This window comes from Muntiacus reevesi, chromosome 1, assembly GCF_963930625.1.
Source record: "Muntiacus reevesi chromosome 1, mMunRee1.1, whole genome shotgun sequence".
Classification (NCBI taxonomy): Eukaryota; Metazoa; Chordata; class Mammalia; order Artiodactyla; family Cervidae; genus Muntiacus; species Muntiacus reevesi.
In genome coordinates, this window is record NC_089249.1 from 84947328 (window position 1) to 84970197 (window position 22870).

The 22870-nt window shown below is 38.0% G+C and overlaps 1 protein-coding gene across 3 annotated transcripts in view; it reads left to right on the plus strand.

Annotated features, from left to right (window-relative positions):
* The first annotated feature begins 3046 nt into the window (after positions 1–3046).
* FMO5 (flavin containing dimethylaniline monoxygenase 5) overlaps positions 3047–22870 on the plus strand; it is a 40262-nt gene continuing 20438 nt past the window's right edge. Inside the window, exons 1-5 of one of the 3 annotated variants that reach the window (XM_065905731.1) lie at positions 3047–3135; positions 3599–3775; positions 17740–17928; positions 20442–20604; positions 22577–22719. In XM_065905731.1, the coding sequence (XP_065761803.1) occupies positions 3641–3775; positions 17740–17928; positions 20442–20604; positions 22577–22719 (630 nt within the window). In that variant the 5' untranslated portion in view covers positions 3047–3135; positions 3599–3640. The other 2 variants (XM_065905737.1, XM_065905722.1) reach the window with 2 other exon arrangements.

Genomic DNA, 22870 nt, shown 5'->3' on the forward strand with positions numbered 1-22870 from the left:
TGCCATGACCTCCTCCAGGAGATCTTCCCAACCCAGGGATCGAACCGGGGTCTCCTGCATTGCAGGCAGATTCTTTACCAGCCGAGCCACCAGGGAAACCTGAGTTTGTATATACTCACTTGCAAATTTGCAGTTAGCCTAAATAGAGAGAAAATTTGAGTTAAGGTTTAAAACATTTCAGAAGAATTAAAAAATGACATCCATGCCAAGTTTGAAAGTAATTAATTACAAGACAGTGAAAGTAGTAGAGCATTAAAATAAAATTACATTTTAAAGTACTAACTTTTAAAGGTAATTCTTGTATTATTCTGAAATGGTAAAACTGATTCAGTAGGGAAAGGCTACTATTCAGTTTATAAACATATTCATCAGTTTTCCTATCACTAGGTATCTCTAGTGAATTCAAAATTATCCAATTTATAAATAATTTAATTTTAGGTTATACTTCCAGTATATAAAATGGTTGCATTAAAACACTTTTTAGAATTTTATGTTTAAAAGTACCTATTGTAAGTTCACATTTATAACTGAAAACTTTTATGAAAGATATTAGTCTTTAAAAAGCTACAGGTCCAAAAAATATTGATGCTAAGATTAATTAGAGTTGTAAAAAGTTGTAAAAGCAGTTGTAAAAAGCAAAATTGAAAATTCAATAGCACAAACAATATAGCAATTTTTTATTTCTTATATAACTGACCAAGATTAATAGATCAGATTAGGAGATCCAGTCTTTTAGAGTCCCAATCTGGTGGTGGACCTACTTCAATACACAGTTTCCAAAGGTCTCTCTAGTTATCAATATTCTAGGCCACAGGTAAGAAAATAGATCAGAAGTCCAGGGCAAGCCAGGGCAAACTACTGCCTTTTAAAATAGGTTGGGCAGAACTTATCTAATCACCTCTTTTTACATTCCTAAGTGAGGACTTAGTCAAACTTAGACAAGTAGCTGCAAGGGAAATTGGGAAATACAGTTGCTATTTGGGCAGCCCCATTCCACTTACAGTCCTATAATGTTGTAATACGAGGAAAACAGATTTCAATGAAGAATTAGCAGTCTGACACCCCTCTAGTCACTAAAATTCTGTGTTCTTCCTTCTCTTCTGCTCATCCCCACCCCAAGGGAGACAACTCCAAATTCCATCCAGGTGCCAAATCCATCTCAAACTCAGGAATCTCTGGGTAATGTAATCACCTCCCTCAGACATGGATTGGTTTCTTGTAGTTGAGCACCTCATTAACGCAAAGGAAGTCACTTGCTTCTCCAATACCCAATAAATGATGGTCTAGTAGAAGAGACAGGATGATTGTATGAGAACTTCTTGTTCTTTAGTATCCAGTGGCCCTTCTACCACCATAAATCTTGGGCAGTGATAAGATGAGAGGTTACTATTTTGAAATCTCAAGGAAGATTCATTTAGGTAACTGAAAAAAGAAAAGACCCTGCTTTATCTTTCTAGGAGAAAGTAGCATTAGACAGAAGAAAAGATATTTGGTGACAAAAGGCATTCTATTTTGTGGTATTTGATGGTGAGGACACTAGTTAAATAAGAGATTTCTGAAGCAAAGCAAGAAAAGAATCCAGAGCAATAGTAAATAGTGGCATTTTTAGAAAAATGAGAAATTTTTGATGAACTCATTTTAATGTCACTCTTGAGAGATAAATGATATTTTGATAAATAAGAACCATTTCATAAAAGACAGAACCACATTAAAAAAAAACCACTTTTTAAAATTACTGAGAATTTAAACTCTGTCCTTAAGCTTCTTTCCTTTTATTCTCCCATTAAGCTACGTTGATGTCATGTGTTCCCCACTGTGCATGTATGTGTCTGTGTTTTCATATAATTCAGACCATATTGTGAGCAGAAGATTTCCTGATGGAGCCAAATGATTTTTCAAACCAAAGATCTATTTTTAAACATATTTTAAAGTAGTTGAAATAAGATAAGTTATGACCATCTAAAAGCAGTTCAATGAAAGTGTAAACTGTAAAGGCAGGATTTAGGCAAAGAAAAGAGAGATGAGAAATGGAAGAAAGACTTGTGACTAAATTAGATGTAAAAAATATCCTCATAAAGGAGAATTATATATGGTGATTGACACCCAGGCCCAAAGCCAGACTGCCAGTGTACCTCTCTGCATTTTCACTTGCAAAACACACACATTACGAAATTGCTCAGAAGATATTTTAAAGAAAAATTCTATCAGTAGCATAGAACCATTCTGAAGTGAAATGAAAGTTGCTCAGTTGTGTCAGACTTTTGACAACTCAGTGGACTGTAGCCTGCCAAATCTCCTCTGCCCAAGAAATTCTCCAGGCAAGAGTACTGGAATGGGTTGCCATTTCCTTCTCCAGGGGATCTTCCCAACCCAGGGATTGAAGCCAGGTCTCCTGCATTGCAGGCAGATTCTTTAGCTGCTGAGCCACCAGGGAAGCCCAAACAGCAGAGGGGGCATCCCTGAGTGGGTGTGAAGAATTGATGCTTTTGAACTGTGGTGTTGGAGAAGAGTCTTGAGAGTCCCTTGGACTGCAAGGAGATCAAACCAGTTAGCTCTAAAGGAAATCGACCCTGATTATTAATTTGGAAGAACTGATGCTGAAGCTCCAATACTTTGGCCACCTGATGCAAAGAGCCGACTCATCAGAAAAGACCCTGATGCTGGGAAAGATTGAAGGAAAGAGGAGAAGGAGACGACAGAGGGTGAGATGGTTGGATGGCATCGCCGACTCAATGGACATGAGTTTGAGCAAGCTCTGGTAAATAGTGAAAGACAGGGAAACCTGGGGTGCTGCAGTCCATGGGGTAGCAAAGAGGAAGACACGACTGAGTGACTGAATAACAAGCATAGAACCAAAAATCCAGTTTTGGGGGTTGAGGCCGAAAGTGGACAAGGAGGCCCCGAAGTGGTTTATCAGATCTCCCGAAAGACAGATGTTCTCCACTTAAGCTTTTGGAGCAAGACTTGGTTGGTGGTGTTGACTGTTTCCCTTCACCAGTAGGGGTTTGTCACTTTAAGACAAACACCAGGAAGTTAAAAGTGAATGGGAGAAGCGAACGACGGAAATTCCGGCTGCTCGGATCTCCCCATGGGAGTATTTGAGAGTTCGAGCAACTGCAGCTGAAAAACGGAGAGGTTGTAGAGTTAATCCTTTTTGCTTAAAGCAGGTTGACCCACTTTTTATTCCCTCAACTGGGGTAAAGGGTGCGGCTGAGTGGGCGGGGTGTCGGCTGAGAGGTGTGGAGCCGAACAGCCCCTCCCCATTGGTTATTGCTGATGTTGGTAGTTTGTTGCTTTATATATCTTTGAAAAGAGCCAAAATTGCAGTGTGCTCCAGATCGCAGCGGTAGGATCTGCTGGTGTTGAGGCAAAGCCATTGATTTCGAGTAGCACAGCCGACCTCTCAGCTCTGGGTCTTGTAGCCACAGGGCTCTCCCATCCAAGGTGTAGTAATTCCCTGTGGCTAGGAGGACACCGGTATCTGGCTTCCTCGAAGGTATCTGCTGTTTCAGCCTTTATTTATTGATGCCACGGCCAGGTCTTACCGAAAGATGTTAACTGATATGTGTTTTCTACCTTTTGTCATCCTTTCTTTCAGACAGGTTACACTAACGCAGCCCCGTGAAGATCTCTGGAGACCATGGCCAAGAAAAGAGTTGCTGTGATTGGGGCAGGTGTGAGTGGGCTCACCTCTATCAAGTGCTGCCTGGAAGAAGGCTTGGAGCCCCTCTGCTTTGAAAGGTCTCATGACATCGGAGGGCTGTGGCGGTTCCAGGTAATCCTCCTGGTTCCTTAATACTTGGAACTCTGGCTGTAACTAGGTGCAAAAGATATTTTATCTTGTGTCAGGAAATATGATGGGCTTCATAGTGATTCAGCCTGCTAGACTTCAGCCTGCTGATCCCTTCTCAGCAACCATCACCTCAGGTTCCATGCAGATTCCTCTTTCCTGAGGCTGGAAGCAAAAATGGGACAGAAGTATCACTTTTTTTTTTTTTTCCGCTTTACTGATGACTATGAAAATGGCACAGAGATCATTTTCATTTACAGATCTTCCTTGATTGACAATGAAATTACATCTTGATAAGCCCATCATAAATTGAAAATATCCTAAGCTTAAAATACATTTAATACACCTAACTTGGTAAAGAACCTGCCTGCTATGCAGAAGACTGACTACAATGCAAGAGCCCACCTGCAGTGCAGGAGAGGCAGGTTTGATTCTTGGGTTAGGAAGATCCCCTGGAGAAGGAAATGGCAATCCACTCCAGTACTCTTGCCTGGGAAATCCTATGGACAGAGGATACTGGTGGGCTACAATCCATGGGGTTGCAAGAGTTGGACACAACTAAGTGACTAAACCACCCCCTAACAACATAGCTACACCTAGCCTACCTTAAATGTGCTCAAAACACTCACATTAGACTACACAGGCAAAATCATCTCATACAGAGCCTATTTTATAATAAAGTGTTGAATATTTTATAATTTATTGAATACTATACTGAACATGAAAACCAGAATGGTTGTAAACCGATCAGTTGTTTACCCTCCTGATCTGTGACTGGGTGGAAGCTGCCACTGCCCAGAAGCATCAGAGTATGGTACGAAATATTGCTAACCCAGGAAAAGATTAAAATTCAAAATTTGAAATATGCTATCTATTAATGAATATTGCTTTTAAACTATTGTAAAGTTAAAAAAATCACAAGTTGAATCATGGTAAGTAAGCTGGAGAGTGTCTGTAATAAGTTTTGCTGCTATCTGGAAGAGGGCAACAATCTCAGTGGTTCCAGGGTGTAACAAAATGACAATATGTGAAGTGGCTAGAAAATTTAGAATGGTTACTCTTGGTCTGCATTAATCAGTAAGTGATCTAGAATATAGTTTATAGCTCCTTCCAGGAATTTCTCTTCTAATCTTATTGTTTTTGTTTGTTTGTTTGTTTCTTCCTTTCTTTTAAAAATTCTAGTAACTTTAAACAATTCTCTAATAATTCCAGTCCCTGAATAGGATATAAAATCTGGCCTAAAAGCATCAAAAAATTCTTTGAGCTTTTTCTTTGCTTGAGAAATCAAATCAGTAGTCCTATCTTCAGAGGAGGGCAGCAGGCACATGCAACTAGGTTTTCTTGTCCTTGCACAGATAAAGTTGTTGCTTTAATTTGCACACCCAGCCCTGCAACTAACATATTAAAGTAACATCTAACTTAATGATAGTTAAGCTTATTATTTGTCAAAGCATATTAACCTCCTTAACTGCCTCCAAAGCAACATCCACTGGGTTTGCTTTTAAACTCACTTTTTAAAGCCAGTGAATGGTATTAAGGTGTCCAGATTTGTTTCATATTTCGTAAAGACAAACATAGTGTTTGTTAGCTACTTCAAAGTGGTTTCACAGCATTCCTGCTGTTGTGTGTCTTGCCTCTGTCTTGGCAACTAACTGACAATAGTTCTTATTCAGATCTAGGGTGAACACCCCTTAGCACACCACCCCTGCCTTGGTCATAGTCAGTCTTGCACGTGGACTAAGAAGGCTGTTAATTAATATTTTGTAATCAATAGAAAATTTTACTTTAGAAACCCAGCCATAACATAGTGTAGAGTTTAAGGGCATAGTCTGGGTTCAAATCCTATGTCTACACCAACTAGCATTACTGTGACTTTGGGGAAAATCATTAAATCTCTCTGTACCTCTATGTTATCATCTTTAAGAAGGAGATACCCACTTCACAGAGTTATTGTGGAGGTTAAGTGAATAATTATGTCATCACTAATAACAGTGGCACAGTAAGTGCTACACATCTGTTGTTATTCAGTAGGCCAAATGTGGGGCCCACATATTTGGCATCTGGTAAGCGTCCTGGGCAGGTTTGGCAACTACTGATTAGGTAAGAAATCAGTTAAAAGTTCACCATCCTACCGATTATCAGGTTTCTAGCATTTATCACCAAAGTGGCTTAAACTTCTTCTCTGTTAAAAACTCAACTTGCAGTTTGTTCTGATGATACTCTTGGCAAAATTTCAACACCTTATGAACTGCTTACTTGAAAATAAATAAGCTATATTTCATCGTAATGCTCTGACGTCTGTTAAGACAGACTACATCTGTGTCTATTATATGTAACATATATTTTTTACATCTATTATACACACACACATACACACCACTCTAATTCTAGAGCCAAAGGCCATGCCTGGCATGTATTAGGCACCAAACATATTTGCATTTTATAAATGAATCCTTGAGAAGGAAAATTTCTTGGGTGGCTGCTTAGACTGTTTGTGGAAATAGACCTTCATTCTCACATATTCCAGTTACACAGTTGTGAAACCTGAGGTATTTGTTAGCATTTGTTAATTGGAAATTAAGCCTGTTTGACTTGTTGATGCTGGTGTCCTCAAACATTTCCTTTGAGATCTGCTTTTCTTTCACCTCCTTGCTTGTTATTTGGAGCCTTCTCCCCCAACCTACCCCTCTCACATTTTTGTAATTTCATTGGGGGTTTCATTTATATAAGATCATCCCAAGCATATTGGAATCCCACTGTTGCTATAAGGTGTCCAGTAAGTCACTGGGGACTCAGGGCTTCCATTTTCTTTCTTGTAATAGGTCTCAGGGATTCAGGATACATGCCTTTCTTCTTGACCTCTTCATTAATGTTAGATCAGACTGAGGGTGAAACATAGGTAGTGATGTGAGACACATGGCTTTAAAGTTCATTACTACAGTATTACTTTATAAACAAAGTGGTTTAAAATGATAAATCGCTTGGGAAATGTTGAGGTTTTAATAAATATGCAATGCTATAGAATAATTTTTTATTTTAGTTAAATTTAAAAAATCTCAATGCATACCAACTGAAGCAATGCAGCAGCAGTAGCAGCGGTGCTTCTCAAACTTGAAAATTAAAATGAATCACTGGACATTTTGCTAAAATGTACATTCTGATTCATTAATCTGGGGATGGTGCCAAGATGCTATATTTCAAATAAGCCCCCAAGTGATGTTGTTCCTGCTGATAATTACATTTTGAGTAATAAAGTTCTAAAGTGTATATGTTATACAAAGATACCATATTGATACAATATAATATAAAGTAAGGAATGTTTAATACATTTTGATTTAAATATAAAATTAAGTAATGACCACTGTTAGATGGATAGGTCTTTTAAATTCTTAAATATATCACCCTCCAAAAAAGACAACTGAATGGATACAAAAATACTTAGAAGGTTAACTATAGAGCTGCTGCTACTGCTGCTGCTAAGTCGCTTCAGTCGTGTCCGACTCTGTGCGACCCCATAGACGACAGCCCACCAGGCTCCCCCGTCCCTGGGATTCTCCAGGCAAGAACACTGGAGTGGGTTGCCATTACCTTCTCCAATGCGTGAAAGTGAAAAGTGAAAGTGAAGTCACTCAGTTGTGTCGACTCTCAGCAACCCCATGGACTGCAGCCTACCAGGCTCCTCTGTCCATGGGATTTTCCAGGCAAGAATACTGGAGTGGGGTGCCATTGCCTTCAAATTCAACATAGTACTAAAGTCCTAATGGACCAATTCAGCAAGAAAAGAAAAATCAAATCAGAAAGAAGTATCTCCGTTTGCAGGTGACATGATCCTATATATAGAAAATCCTAAAGAATTCACAAAAAAATCCCAGAAATATTAAACAAATTCAGTGAAGTTTCAGGATACAAAATTGATACATAAAAATCAGTTGAACATATCCCAACAATGAACTATCTGAAAAAAATTTTTTAAAGCAATCCCATTTGTCATTTCAAACCTATAAGATAGTTAGGAGGTGAAAGATCTGTACACTGAAAACTATAAAATATTGATGAAAGAAACTGAAAAAGACATATAACTGAAAAAATATGCTATGTCCATGGATCAGAAAAATTAATATTGTTGTTAAAATGGCCATACTACTCAAAGTCATCTATAGATTCATTGCAGGTGGATATCAATTCTTTACCAGCTGAGCCACAGGGGAAGCCCCTCAGATTCATTGCAATCCCTATCAAATTCCAAAACATTTTTCATAAAAATAGAAAAAAATCCAAAATTTATATTGAACCACAGAAGACTTCAAATAGGTAAATCAATCCTACCAGCCCCCCCCCCCAAAAAAAAAATGGAAGCATCACACTTGCTAATTTCAAACTATATTATGAAGCTACAGTAATTAAAACAGTGGTACTGGCATAAAAATAGACACCCATACCAATGGAACAGAATTCAGGGCCAGAAATAAACCCATGAATATACAGCCAACTAGTATTTCATAAAAGACCCAAGAATACCCAACGGGGAAAAGACAGTCCCTTCAATAAATGACACTAGCAAAAGTGCATGCCCACACATACACAAAGATGAAATTGGACCCCTACCATACACCACTCACCAAAGCTAAGTCAAAATAGACTAAAGACTTAAATGTAAGACCTGAAGACACAAAAATTCTAGAAGAAAACAGTGGTAATAAGTCCATTGACATTGGTGTTGGCAATTTATTTTGAATATGATACCAAAAACACAAGTAACAAAAGAAAAAAATAAAAAAGCAGGATTACATCAAACTGAAGATTTTGTACAGCCAAAAAAAAAGAAAAACTCAACAACATGAAAAGGCAACCTTAAAAAAAAAAGAAAAGGCAACCTGTAGAATGGGAGAAAAATATTTGCAAAATACATATCTGATAAGGGGTTTACATCCAAAATAAGGAGCTTATAAAACTCAAGATCAGATAAACAACCAATCAGGAAAGGGGAACTTAATAGACATTTTCCAAAGAAGACATACAGACGGCTTAAAAAAAAAAAAAAAGATCCATTTAAAAAAACGGGCAGAAGGCTTGAGTAGACATTTTTCCAAAGAAGATATAAAAATGGCTAATAGGAAAATGAAATAGTGCCCAATAACATTAATCCTCAGGGAAATGCAAATCAAAACCACCATCAAAATTTTAAAATGAAATATCACTTATTAGCATGGTTATAGAGTAGGGCACTAAAGAGTTGAGTGAAAGGTCAATAGGATGGATGGGGCTTGCTGACAGTGGTGCTCACTGAAGAATGATCTGACTAAGCCGTGTCTTGGGGAACCCTCAAAGAATCTACCTGTAAGTCTTTCCTTCTTGGACTTCTTACATTCACTAGAAAAAGTTCTTTCCATCTCTTGCTCTGACAATATATGTCTGATTACCTACATCCTGTGGGCTGACAGAGAAGATTGGAAGTCTCAATATTCAACATGCAAAAGTTTCGTTTATTATCCCTGATTTCAACAGAGTCCCCACCTGTCTTCTGCCTTTTACTGTTCTGTGGTGTTCTGTCCTGGTGCCTTTATTTTGCCCTTTACAGAAAATCTGCCTTTAGACTGCTGCCATGTAAGACAGGCACTGTAACCCAGCTATATGGTGAGAAGTACAGGCTCTTGGAAACCAACTGCTTAAACAGATTTTTAATTCAGTTCTCTTGTTTTTAACCCCATTTTAACTCCCATTTCCAGAGGTACCCAGTGTTTCCAACTCTGAGTAGTATGAATTCCTGGTATATAAATCAGTTTTCTCAGTTTTCCCCTCTGCCAACTTATAATTGCATTTCCTCAGGTCTACTAAGTTAGTTTGCACTCATGCATCTGCTTTTTATCTTTCAAATTTTGTAACTTATCTCCCATTTTCTTTGTCTTTTAAGTTTATTTTTTTAAGCCCTTTAGTTTCCTTTTAGAGGGGCTTTGGGAAGGACATGAGTTGTCAGTGTATGTTTAATCTGTCAGGTCTAACCAGAAGTCCTTTCAATTTTTTTATACTACATTTCAATAATGAATAGAAAAATTACAAAGCAAGAAATTAAATTTAGACTGCAGCTATCTCTTTCCAAATCTAGCTTTCTATAAGCTCCTTCTTTCTGAGTATGACCACTGGTTATTTTATTTTAATGAAACCAATAAACTCATATGACAAATATTTTACCGTGATTTAAAATGGATAGATGTTCTAGCATAATTTTTGAATGTGACTAAATAATCTGCTAAATTATAATACATCCAGCTAAAATATTCTTTTATGATTGAATCAAATGAATTTTTTCAGCCTATAATAAATGCTCTTTATTTTCTGTGGAATATACATTTTATCTGCCACTGCCTATATTTCAGATTATCTAGGACACCTGAATTTAAATTCATTAATAGGTTTTTCTAGTTATAAACACATTATGTTCTTGATAACAAAACACTTTACATCAGATGCCTACATAAGAAAACCTAGATAATTCACATATGATTTTAATTCGGAATATAAAATTTTTCTCAACAGTTTTTATCAGTTATTACTAACTGATAATGTGTGGCTGTTAACTTTGGCTACACACTGAACAATCACCTGGGAACTTTAATAAACTTTAACAAATACTGCTATCAGCCCATCTAGATTCTGGCTTTAACTGGCCTGGAGTACCAATAAAACTCTCCACTAGTTATTTCTAATGCACAACCAACATGGAAACCTTTGGCCTTCAGCCTTTACCCCTGCTTTCCCATGTGATAAATGAGGATGACATTGCATCTTTAAAACAAAATCAATAAGAGTTTATTGAATAAACATTTCTGGACCTCAGACTATATTAGATGGCATGGTGAAATAGAGTTATATAACCAGCCCTCGGGTATTTTGCAATTTAGCTAAGAATGTGTGGAGAAAGGACTTCTGAGGTGGATGGGATAAACTCTGGTGCCCTGAGCTTTCTAGGGCCAGCACAAGACCTCTTATCAGTAGATCTCAACCTTATCTACATGTTAGACAAGAAGTAATTAAAACAGGGTCTCTGGGAGAAGGGACCAGGCATTAGTATTTGAGAGTTCCCCATGTGATCCCTGTGTGAAGACAACATTGAGAACAGTCCTAAGACAGCTGGGGTCCCATAGGATACAGAGAGTGTCAAAGGAACAGAAGGTCCACACTGTTCTCATTCCTCCTACTGAAGGCGAGTCCTTTTTCTCTGTTCTTCTGCCCTTACTATTGCCTCCGATCCCTTCAGTTTAAGTTACACTCCCCTATGTCCCCATTCTCTTTTTTCACATGAATTTCCTATTCAATGCAAGTCATGTGCTTTGGCAGGAAATATGATCAAGGTATGTCTGTATTGGGGAAGATTATTCACTGATGGTAGAAAATACTAAAATGCAGGAGTAGAAGCTCCTTTTTCTACTCACTGACCTGATACTGCTCTGCCCTCACATATAAAGTAGTGAGCTGACAGTAATAAGCACTACCAAGGATCCAGTCGGGTGTTTAGAAGGGCTTGAAGGTTTTTGTGGACATACAATATTTCATTGTCTTAATTATTTAAAAATTAATAGAAATATATGATTATTGTCACATATAAGGGGTAAGATCTGTGATTCATTTAGCTCAGTGACCCCCAACATACCTGCTGTGGAAAGCATCGGTCCACTCCTTCTACTTGGAAACTTCGAACCTTTGGAAAACAAGGACAGACGTGTATTTTTTACCATTAAGATAGTGGGGTTTTTTGTTTTGTTTTGTTTTGTTTTGTTTTGGCAGTGCTGGGTCTTGGTTGCAGCATTCAGGATCTTTAGTTGCAGCATGAGAGCTATTAGATGTGGCATGTGGGATCTAGTTTCCTAACCAGGGATCGAACCCGTGCCCTCTACTTTGGTACAGTGTGGCGTTTTAGCCACTGGACCACCAGGGGAGTCCCTAATATAGTGTTTTTATTACTTTAGAAATATCTGCTGAATGAATGAAGTCAAATTTAATAGTTAGGAATATTTCTACCCCTGCCCTCACAAACACCTTGTTTTCAAAAGGACCTAACCACTAGTTAATTTTTTTAATGTGCTATTACAAACAATATGTTTAAATAAACTTTAATTTTAGAACTGCGTTAGGTTTACAGGATTATTGGGAAAATAGTACAGAGTTTCCATATACCTCATGTCCAGATATTATTAACATCTTACATTAGTGTGATAACATTTGTCATAATTAGTGAACCAATACTGATACATTATTATTAACTGAAGTCCATGCTTTATTCAGATTTATTTGGGCTTATTTTTCCTAATGACCTTTCTCTGTTCCAGCTGTCGTGTCTCCTTAGGCTCCTCATGGCTGTATCAGTTTCTTAGCCTTTCCTTGTTTTTGATAACCTTGACAGTTTTGAGAATCACTGGTTAGATATTTTATAGAAAATCCCTCAGTTGGGATTTGTCTGATGTTTTCGTCATGGTTAGACTGGGGTTATGAATTTTGGGGAGGAAGACCTTAGAGGTAGAGTGCCATTCTCATCACATCGTATGAATGTTACACTCTATCACACTTATCACACTGATTGATGTTAACCTTGACGACCTGCCTTGAAATGGTGTTTATCAGTGTTTGTCACTGTGAAGTTTCTCTTTTTTCCTCCTGCGTCATACTGTACTCATTGGAAGAAAGGCACTACGCACAGTCCACACCTAAGAGCAAAGTTGGCTATTCTAGGCTTTTTGTCTTTCCACATAAAATTTAGAATCAGTTTGTCAACATCTACAAAATAGCTAGCTGGGATATTGACTGGGACTGCATTGAATGTATAGATCAAGTTGGGAAAACTGACATCTTAACAATATTGAGTCTTCCAATCTATGAGTATAGAATATGTTTTCATTTATTTATATCTTTGATTTTCTTCTTCTGTGTTTTATATTACCTGGATATAAGTCTCATACATATTTTGTTAGATTTTTACCTAAGCATTTAATTTGGGGAGTCTTATTATAAATGGTATGGTATTTAATTTCAAAGTCCAATTTTTCATTTCTGGTATATAGAAAGCAGTTAGCTTTTGTATATTACCACTGTAGCCTGCAGCCCTGCTATAATTGCTTATTAGTTCCAGGAATTTAAAAAAATTCTTTAGAATTTTCTACATAGATAGTCATATCATCTGCAAATAAAAATCACTTTACTTATTCCTTCCCAATATGTGTACCTTTATTTCCATTTCTTACCTTATTACATTAGTTAGGACTTCTAATACAGTGTTTAATAGAAGTGTTAAGAGAGGCTGTCCTTGCCTTGTTCTCAATTTTATGGGTAAATTTTTCATTTTCTCACTATTAAGTATAATGTTGTTGTGTTAGTCACTCAGTCGTGTCCAACTCTTTGCGACCCCATGGACGGTAGCCCACCAGGCTCCTCAGTTCATGGGATTCTCCAAGCAAGAATAGTGGAGTGGGTTGCCATTCCCTTCTTCAAAGTATAATGTTATCTGTAAGTATTTTGTAGATGTTCTTTATCAGATTGAAGGTGTTTCCCCCTATTCCTAGTTTGCTGAAGGTTTTTATCATGAATGTGTGGTATAAATATTTCTACAAAAATAAAAGAAAAATCCTACCTCCTTAATAAATCAATTTGTTTTTCCTACCTTCAAGTTTTATTGATTTATAATAAATAAAATATACTCATATAACAGGGAAGAGATTATATGTTGTATAATTATGTAAACATGGGTAGATGCAGGCAGACAGTTTCCCCAGGCATACTAATATTATATTTGGTGATTACAATGTGAATTTAATTTTGTCTATTACTTTTTCCACTTAAAGTTATAGCATAGGCTATTTTAAGTATTCCTTTACAGATTTCAAAATCGCATTTTTAAGTGTCTCCAAATTCAATCTCTATAATTCATTCATTAATTCATTTCAAATCATTTATTAAGCATCCACTATATATCAGGTTGGGAAGATATACACTTCCTGGAGTAGGAAATGGCAACCGACTTCAGTATTCTGGAAAATTCCATTGTCAGAGGAGCCTGGCAGGCTACAGTCCATGGGGTTGCAAAGAATCAGACACAACTGAGCGTGCACGCATGGGCACACACACACACACACACATCAGAAATACAAAAAATAAGACACAAACTCTACTTTTGGGTACCTCACAGTCGTAATAACAAATGTAGACTACTGTATATTCTAAGTTGCCTTGATGGCAATACGAGCAGAGAGTTTTGGCAGCTTGGAGGTTGAATGGGGGCATTTAACTCAGTGGAGAAGAAATACTTCTCTAAAGAAGTGACATTTGATGGGACTCTTGAATGACTGATAAGAATTTTCCAAATGGAGAAGCAGTAGTATTACAAAATTTTAAAGCTGTAAAAGAGTCTAGAATGCTTCAAAAACAATTTAATGACCCAGAAGCTTGAAGTTAATTGAGGAGAACAATAAATGAAGATAATAAGGTAGATTAGGATTGTACAACATGCTGAGTTTTAGAATAAGAAATCTGGTTTCCCACATGGAATCAGTAGAAGCCAGTAAGCAGTGGGCTGACAGGATCTACTTTGAATTTAGCAGGATACTTAAGAAGTGGTGTGGAAGATAAATTCTACATCATACTAAGATCATAATTTATTAAACCATTTGCCTATTGAGGGAGGGGCCATTTTAAGTGATTTCTAATTAATAACTATTTTAGATAATATAAATATCTTCATTTGATTTTATATCATTTTACAACATTTTTATAAGATAAAAATATCTTATTCAACACTTTTTGAAATGAATTTGATGTATTTTGTTAGTTTGTTATGCATTATGTGAAATTTACTTCTTTTTTCTATATGTACCTTTCTCAGTGTAATTCAGCATACATCTATTAAATATCTACTAAGTGCTATTTATAGTTTTATAAGTGTGGGAAAGATCATAAATATAAGTCAAGGGGTTTACAATTGAATTGGGGAGATAAAGAATATATAAACTCTAAGACATTATGGAGGTCTCTGAATCCTAAGCTGAAAAACATAAACTAAAAATAGAACATGGAGCAGCATCCAAAAGTTTTATTAGAGAAGAGATACAACCATACCCTAGAAGGAACACTTTGGTTGAAATTTGTAGGATAGGTTAGAAGAGACTTGAAAAGAGACTTGTGAAAACATTATTAGCAGCCAAGAAGAATGAGATCCTGAACTATGGGGCAAAGAAATGGGAGTGATCAATTCAGGATTCTGAAATTCAAAAATTCTTTTCTAAAAACCAGAGGAAAATCATCTCTAATGGGGGCAAAGCCAATGAACACTCTCCTTTATGGCCATTTAATGCTCGGTAATACCCAACATCCAAATATCTTTTTGTTTATGGAAAAAAGGGAAGACTGTCTCTGCCCTTTGTTATTTAGTCTCTAAGTCATGTGAACTCCTTTGCAACCCCTTGAAATATGGCCTGGCAAGCTCCTCTGTCTGTATGATTTCCCAGGCAAGAATGCTGGGAAGATTGCCATTTCCTTCTCCAGGGGATCTTCCAACCCAGGATTTGAACCTGTGTTTTCTGCATTGGCAGGCAGATTCTTACTACTGGGCCACCTGCAAAGCCCAAAAAGGGAAAAGGGGGTCCAAATTGGTTAAGGTAACTGTTCATGATGAAAACAATTTAAAAAAAAGTTGAAAAGTCATCATTTGTGATGTTTCAGTGAAGGCTAATATAGATACTGTGCTATTTTATGTGATCAGTACAACACTCCTGTGTGTGTGTGCTAAGTCACTTCAGTCATGTTCAACCCTTTGCAACCCTATGGACTGTAGCCCACCATGCTTCTCTGTCCATGGGACTATTCAGCAAGAATACAGGTGTGGATTGCCATGCCCTCCTCCAGGGCATCTTCCCAACCCAGGGGTTGAACCTGTGTCTCTTGCATCTCCTGCATCAGCAGGCAGATTCTTTACCACTGAGCTACCTGGGAAACACTTGAGGATTTTGCTAAAAAGGCAGGTTTCAATTCAGTAGGTCGGGGTGGGGCCTGAGATTCGGCATTTCTAACAGTCTCCCAAGAGATACCTCTGCCTGCTAGTTCACAGATCATACTTCAGGTGGCAAGGATCTAGAGTAGCGATTCTCAAATGCAGTGTATTTTGTTGGGCATTAAATGGTTTTAAGACCAATGTCAGTGTGTGTGGGTGTGTATGTGCATGGGTGGGGGGTGGTCCCCAGATACCAACAAACAATGTTCAGATATTAGCAAGATGTCCAAGAATTAAACTCAATTCTATTTACCCAGAGATAGTTTCAGATTCCACAAATTGAGAGGTCAGTCCTACAAGACTGCCCCCTCAGTCCTACTGCAGACACCAAGTCATAAACTCGGGTTATTACCAGTGCTTCTGACCAACTGGCTATAGTTTGGAGATTCCAGTGACGCCCCCCCACCTTGGACTTTGGACTTCAGATGCCAGTTGTTACCAGGTTGTTACCTAAACTTCTGACCAACTGGCTATAAATCAGAAATTCCCATGACCCTTTCCTTGGGTTTGCTTAATTTGCTAGAACAGCTCACAGAACACAGAAAACCCATTTGTTTCCTCACTGGATTACCAGTTTTTTATAAAAGTATGTAGCTTGGGAACAGCCAAAGGGAGAGATGCACAGGGCAAGGACACTGAGCTTCCATGCCCTCTCTAGGCATGCTGCTCTCCTGATCTTTTCAGGTTCACCAACCTGGAAGCTCCCTAAATCCTACTCTTTTGGGTTTCTGTGGAGGCTTCATGACATAGGAATGATTGATGAAATCACTGGGCATTGGCTACTGACTGATTCAACTTCCAGTCCCTCTCCCCTCCCCAGAAGTCAGAAGGGGGCAACTGAAAGTTACAACCCTGTAATCACGGTTTGCTCCATTGGTAACCAGGCCCACCATTAGCTGCTTTCTAAGAGTCACCATACTAACACAACAAAAGACTTTAATCACTCTCAACACTTGGGAAATTACAAGAGTTCTGGGAACTCTGAGCTAGGAACTGTGTAGAAAGACCAAATATATATGAGAAGTATGTTTGGACCATCTAGATGACCAAATAAATATTTCTTATAAATCACAATATCACATTTAATTTATTTCATTTTTATATTATAAATAATACTATCAACATACATTAACATGAATTTTTGTCTACAATACTGAATCTTTCTTTAAATGGCTAAGAGTCAAGGGTTTTCATATTCTTGCCACATTACTCTCCAGAAAACATTTTACTGAGATTTCGTTTTTGCTAACACTGAGTTAGTCTTTTAAATTAGTGAAAATAAGGTAATACAGGAACACATAGTGACAGAATTACAAACTAGTACAGTGTTTCCTGGAGAACAGTGTTGCAAGTACATGAAAAACCTTGAAACTAGTACTCAGATGGGCAGTTCTCACTTGGAGTCTCTTGTCATTTTAATCAGGTGACAACTAAGACTGGACACATACTATGACCTCTTTGTTCCCATGTTTAGAACATCAGCTGGGATAACTAGGACTTCTGGGGGCTGGCTGCACATCTCTTTATCATAAACATGCTCTTCATGTGGCTAGCTCGGGCTTCCTCACAGGATGATGGTCTCAGGGTAGCTGGACTTGTTACACAGCTGCTGACTTCTACTAGAGGAAGCTTTCTAAGAAACCCAGGTGGAAGCGGCAAGACTACTTACCCACTTAGTCTTGGAATCCATTCAGTATCATTCCAACTGCATGCTGTTGGTCAAAAGCAAGTCATAAAGAGAACTCAGATTCAAGGGGAAGAGACAGCATGAAGGTACAAATCCTGGGAGATATAAAGGGCTATGTGTGTATAATTTTTTTTAATTGATGTTTCAGATAACTTTTCAAATGTTAATTGGCTGTTTATAAACCATGACCTTAATTCTCAAGCTGCTATGAATGCTTTTTATTTACTACAGGAAAAACCTGAAGAAGGAAGGGCAAGTATTTATAAGTCAGTGATCATCAACACTTCGAAGGAGATGATGTGCTTCAGTGACTATCCCATCCCAGATCACTATCCTAACTTCATGCACAACTCCCAGGTCCTGGAGTATTTCAGGATGTATGCCAAAGAATTTGGCCTTCTAAAGTACATTCAATTTAAGGTAGGGAATTTTGTGGGTATCTCTGTGATTGAAGTTGTTTGCAAAGTAAATGAATAATGTGTTCATTTGGCAGTACTTATGTGCAGCTTTGTTTGATGTGCTCATGTATTTATCCAATAGACTCCACACTGTGTCTTCTCTCTGACTGAAAAATATTTGTGGGAAAGTCCCTCTTCTATGTATTTCGGCTACATATCCAGGAACAACCTTCATTTCATTGCCATCATTCTGTATCATTTGATTACAATAAACAAATGAGAACTGACAGGTATGGGCACTTTGAAAGCTTCTGGTGCCACAATTTGTTCCACAATGTGCTACTTAGCCTTTTATGCTTTCTGAAGGGCTTTCCAGTGCATTTTTTATGTGATCACGACAACCCCATGAATTAGTTATTGAACAGTTATGAGAAAGCAAATAAGTTAACTCTGGTGTAGAAGAAAGAACACTGAATTAGGAAAAAAAATCTTAAGTTCTAGTCTTTGTTCTGCTGCTAATCTACTTGTGACTTCAGGCAAGTAAGTTCCTCAACTTTGATATGTCTTAGTTTTATTTGTAAAACAAGATGATTGTAGTATATCACCTCCTTGGTTCCTTCCTACTGTAAAATCTTCCATGATATATCATTTTAATCCATGACCATAAAAGAACCAGTATTTCTGACAGCTGGCAAAAAGCCCAAATCTTCTACTTTCTGATCATTCTACTAAATCATGCCTTTTTCTATTTAACAACAAAATTAAAAATGGCAATATCCAGTGACAACTTCCAAAGTGAGTCATTTACAGCCTAGTGGTGTTTCTCTTCACTTGTTAAAAACACTTAGGTCTGTTACCACATTAGGCAGTGAAGAAACAAATACCAAAAACCAAACAAACAAACAAACAAAAAAAAACCAACAAAAGAAAAGACAGTGATTTAACAGTCTAGTTAAAGAGACAGAAAAGTGAAAATTTCATTGGAAGCATAATTAATAAAAATACAGAATTACAGGGTGATAAGTGCTCTGAGATACATTGCAGCTCAGAGGTGGGACACTTAACCCATCAGAGCTTGAATTATCTGGTACCAAGAATGTTTCCTTAGAGGAGGTAACACCAAACTAAATGTTGAAGGGTGAGTATCTCCAAATGAAGAAAGCATAAAAGGATGATCCAGGCAGAAGCACCAGCCTGTGTAAAAGTAAGAACACAATAGAAAGGAACTATAAATAATATGGGATCACTTGGGTATATAAGAGTGGTATCTCTATTAGTCCATCAAGACATTATGGTCATCCTAGAAGCACATAAGACATACTCTTAATGTTTCCTTAGACTAGGTAGAGTAACCTGCATTTGTTTTTAAAGCGAAAAATTGTACCACTGATTATCCCATCTTTCTTTCTAGTTACTTGTAAAATGGGCATTTATGGGAGTCAAAGAAGTTCATTTACACAAAACATGAGCCACTGAGATGTTTTTCTACTCTATTAGGACAGGGAGCCTTATTAGCTCAGCCACATGTTTAAGATTAGACAGTGAGATCAGAACTTGAGATAAGAAGGCATCAGAAGATCTCAGGATGTCTGGGAGTACTGGGAGGAATAGGCATTTAGTGCATCGAGTGTCTTAGAAACACAAGAGAAGCCCAAATTTTATTCAAGTATCATATTGCCTTAGGGTATGGTCCAAGAAGGGCTTCCCAGGTGGCACAGTGGTGAAGAATCTACCTGCCAATGTAGGAGACACAGCAGACTTTGATCCCTGTGTCAAGAATATCCCCTGGAGGTGGAAATGGCAACCCACTCCAGTATTCTTGCCTGGAAAATCCCATGGACAGAGGAGCCTTGTGGGCTACAGTCCAGGAGGTCACAAAGAGTCAGACATGATTGAGTGACTGAGCATACACACACGCATGGCCTAATAAAACTAGTAATTTGCACTTTTCTAGGAGAGGACAGTGCAACATTAATTTCCCAACTCGTTTGAATTAGGTTGCCTCATGAAAGTTTTCTCACTCTGACCAAGGTAGCGGTGGTTGTGATGGTTTAGTGGCTAAGTTGTGTCCTACTCTTATGACCCCACGGACTGTAGCCCGCCAGGCTCCTCTGTCCATGGGATTTTCCCAGGAAAGAATACTGGAGTTGGTTGCCATTTCCTTCCCCGGGGGATTCTTTCCGACCCAGGGATTGAACCCTGGTCTCCTGCATTGCAGGCAGAATCTTTACCAATTGAGGCATGGCCCAAGAAAAGTAGTCATTTGTACTCTTCTAGAAGGAGAGGACAGTGCAACAGTAGTCTGCCAACTCTGTTTTATTTAGCTTGCCTCGTGAAAGTTTTCTCACTCTGACCGTAGGCCCCCCCCAAAAAAGTTCTTATTTGTAGAGTATGAAAATCAAATATCCCTGCCTTAGCCCTCTTATGTGGTATCTGCCCTATGTGTAACCCCCTGCAAAGACAGACCTGTCAGGGAAGATGACCACTGCATAGGCTGTGGCTTCAGTCCCCTGTGACGACCCCTTTTCTTCTTAGACCACTGTGTGCAGTGTAAAGAAGCAGCCTGATTTCCCCACTTCAGGCCAGTGGGAGGTGGTCACGGAATCTGAAGGGAAAAAGGAGACGCATGTCTTCGACGCAGTTATGGTTTGCACTGGCCATCACACCAATGCTCACTTACCCTTGGAAAGCTTCCCTGGTAAGTAGCCTACTAAGTAGGAAGACCCTTGAACCGTGCCTGTGACCTGGTCCCTAAAGAATGGTCAGTGATTCCTACCTTGGGATGAAATAAGGCTTATCCTAATTCTGCATATTCTCCTGAAAAATGTTGCGGTAACTTGTATTAATAATATTTGGGAGGTAGAGGTAACAGTAACATGGGGGACTAGAGGAAAATTAGAAGGCTTTATATTTAGCTTCACAATGATTATAGTTTTTCTAAGGATAAAGAGAGTTGATCTGCATTAGATTGAATGAGGGCTTTTAAAAAAATTTTATTGGTGTATAGTTGATTTAAATATTGTGTTTTGAAAAATTTCTGCTGTATAGCAAAGTGAATCATATATCCACTCTTTTTTAGATTCTTTTGCCACACAGGTCATTACAGAGTATGGAAAAGAGTTCCCTGTGCTATACAGTAGGTCCTTATTATTGCTGTTTAGTTGTCAAGTTGTGTCAGACTCTTTTGTGACCCCATAGACTGTAGCCCACCAGGATCTTTTATCCATGGGATTTCTCAGGCAAGAATACTGAAGTCAGTTGCCATTTCCTCCTCCAAGGCATCTTCTCAACCAAGGAATTGAACCCGTGTTTCCTGCACTGGCAGGTGAATTCTTTACCACTGAGCCACCAGAGGCCCCTTATTAGTTATCTATTTTATATACAGTAGTGTGTATATGCCAATCCCTGTGTCCCAGTTTATCCCTCCCCCACTTTTCCTCACTGGTAACCGTAAGTTTGTTTTCTATAACTCTTTCTGTTTTATAAATAAGTTCATCTGTGCAATTTTTTTAGACTCCACATATAAGAGATACCATATGATATTTGTCTTTCTCTGACTTACTTCACTCAGTTTGACAACCTTTAGGGGCATCCATGTTGCTGCAAATGATTATTTCATTCTTTTTCATGGCTGAGTAATATTTCATTGTATAAATGTACCACATCTCTTTATCCTGAATGAAGACTTTTTTTTTTTAAGCAATGGAGGAAACAAACAGAAATATTGAGTTTATAAGCAAGAAAATAAAGCTTAAAGAAAGGGTTAAATTACAGTCTTTGGCCTGGATTTTCATTTTGAGGGCAAAAAAATACTATGTATGTGCTCAGTTGCTCAGTTTTCAACTCTTTGTGTTACCACTGGAGTGGGTTGCCATTTCCTCCTCCAGAGGATCTTCCCAACCTAGGGATTGAACCCAGGTCTTCCTGCATTGCACATGGATTCTATGTATACTCTAGAGTATATAAAAACATATATACTACAACGAAATGGAAGTAGGTATTTACAGAAGACGAAGAGAGGGTGGGGTGGGCAAAATAGGCAAAGGGGATTAAGAAATACAAGCTACTAATTATGAAATAAGTCACAAGGAATATAATATACAGCACAAAGAATGTAGTCAAAATACTATAATATTGTTAGAGAAAGAAATGGCAACCCACTCCAGTGTTGTTGCCCAGAGAATCCCATGGACAGAGGAGCCTGGTAGGCTGCAGTCCGGAGGGTCACAAGGAGTCTGACACAACTGAGCATCTAAGCCACTATAATATTGTAACAAGTTTGAATGTTGCATAATCTATAAAATATCAAGTTACTGTGTTGTACATCTGGAACTGATATAAGTCAACTACAAAAAAAAGAAGAAAATGAAAAGACAAAAGAGAATGGAGGTTTTCTGAAGTAGTTTGGATTTGTGAGTCCACAAGTCCAAAATACAAACAGATCCTGAGTTAAGCAGACTACTTACGATAAGGAAATCACAAGGTTTGATTCTGGGGCTATGGGAAAAGAAACATGCAAAAATATTCAAAAAGGTGATAGTGCACTTGAATAAAAGGAGAACACATGGAGAATATATGCATAAACTGTACACACTGCAAAAAAAATTGAATGATTTAACAAGTAAATCAGATAAACCATTACCCAGTAATTATTTTTCCTTCTCTTGTAGGAATTGAGAAGTTCAAAGGACAATACTTCCATAGTCGAGATTATAAGGATCCAGAGAGTTTCACTGGAAAGAGAGTCATTGTAATTGGCATTGGGAATTCTGGAGGGGACCTGGCAGTGGAAATTAGCCACAGGGCCAAACAGGTTTGAATTAGTAAAATTATTTACTTTGCTTCACCAAGGAAGCTGCAGGTGAACCCAACAGAGTATATATACCTGCACACAGCCCATCTGTGTCAATGGCAAATGTAGGGATTGGTTTTGTTGCCTCAATTGGCAACATCATGATTGATGA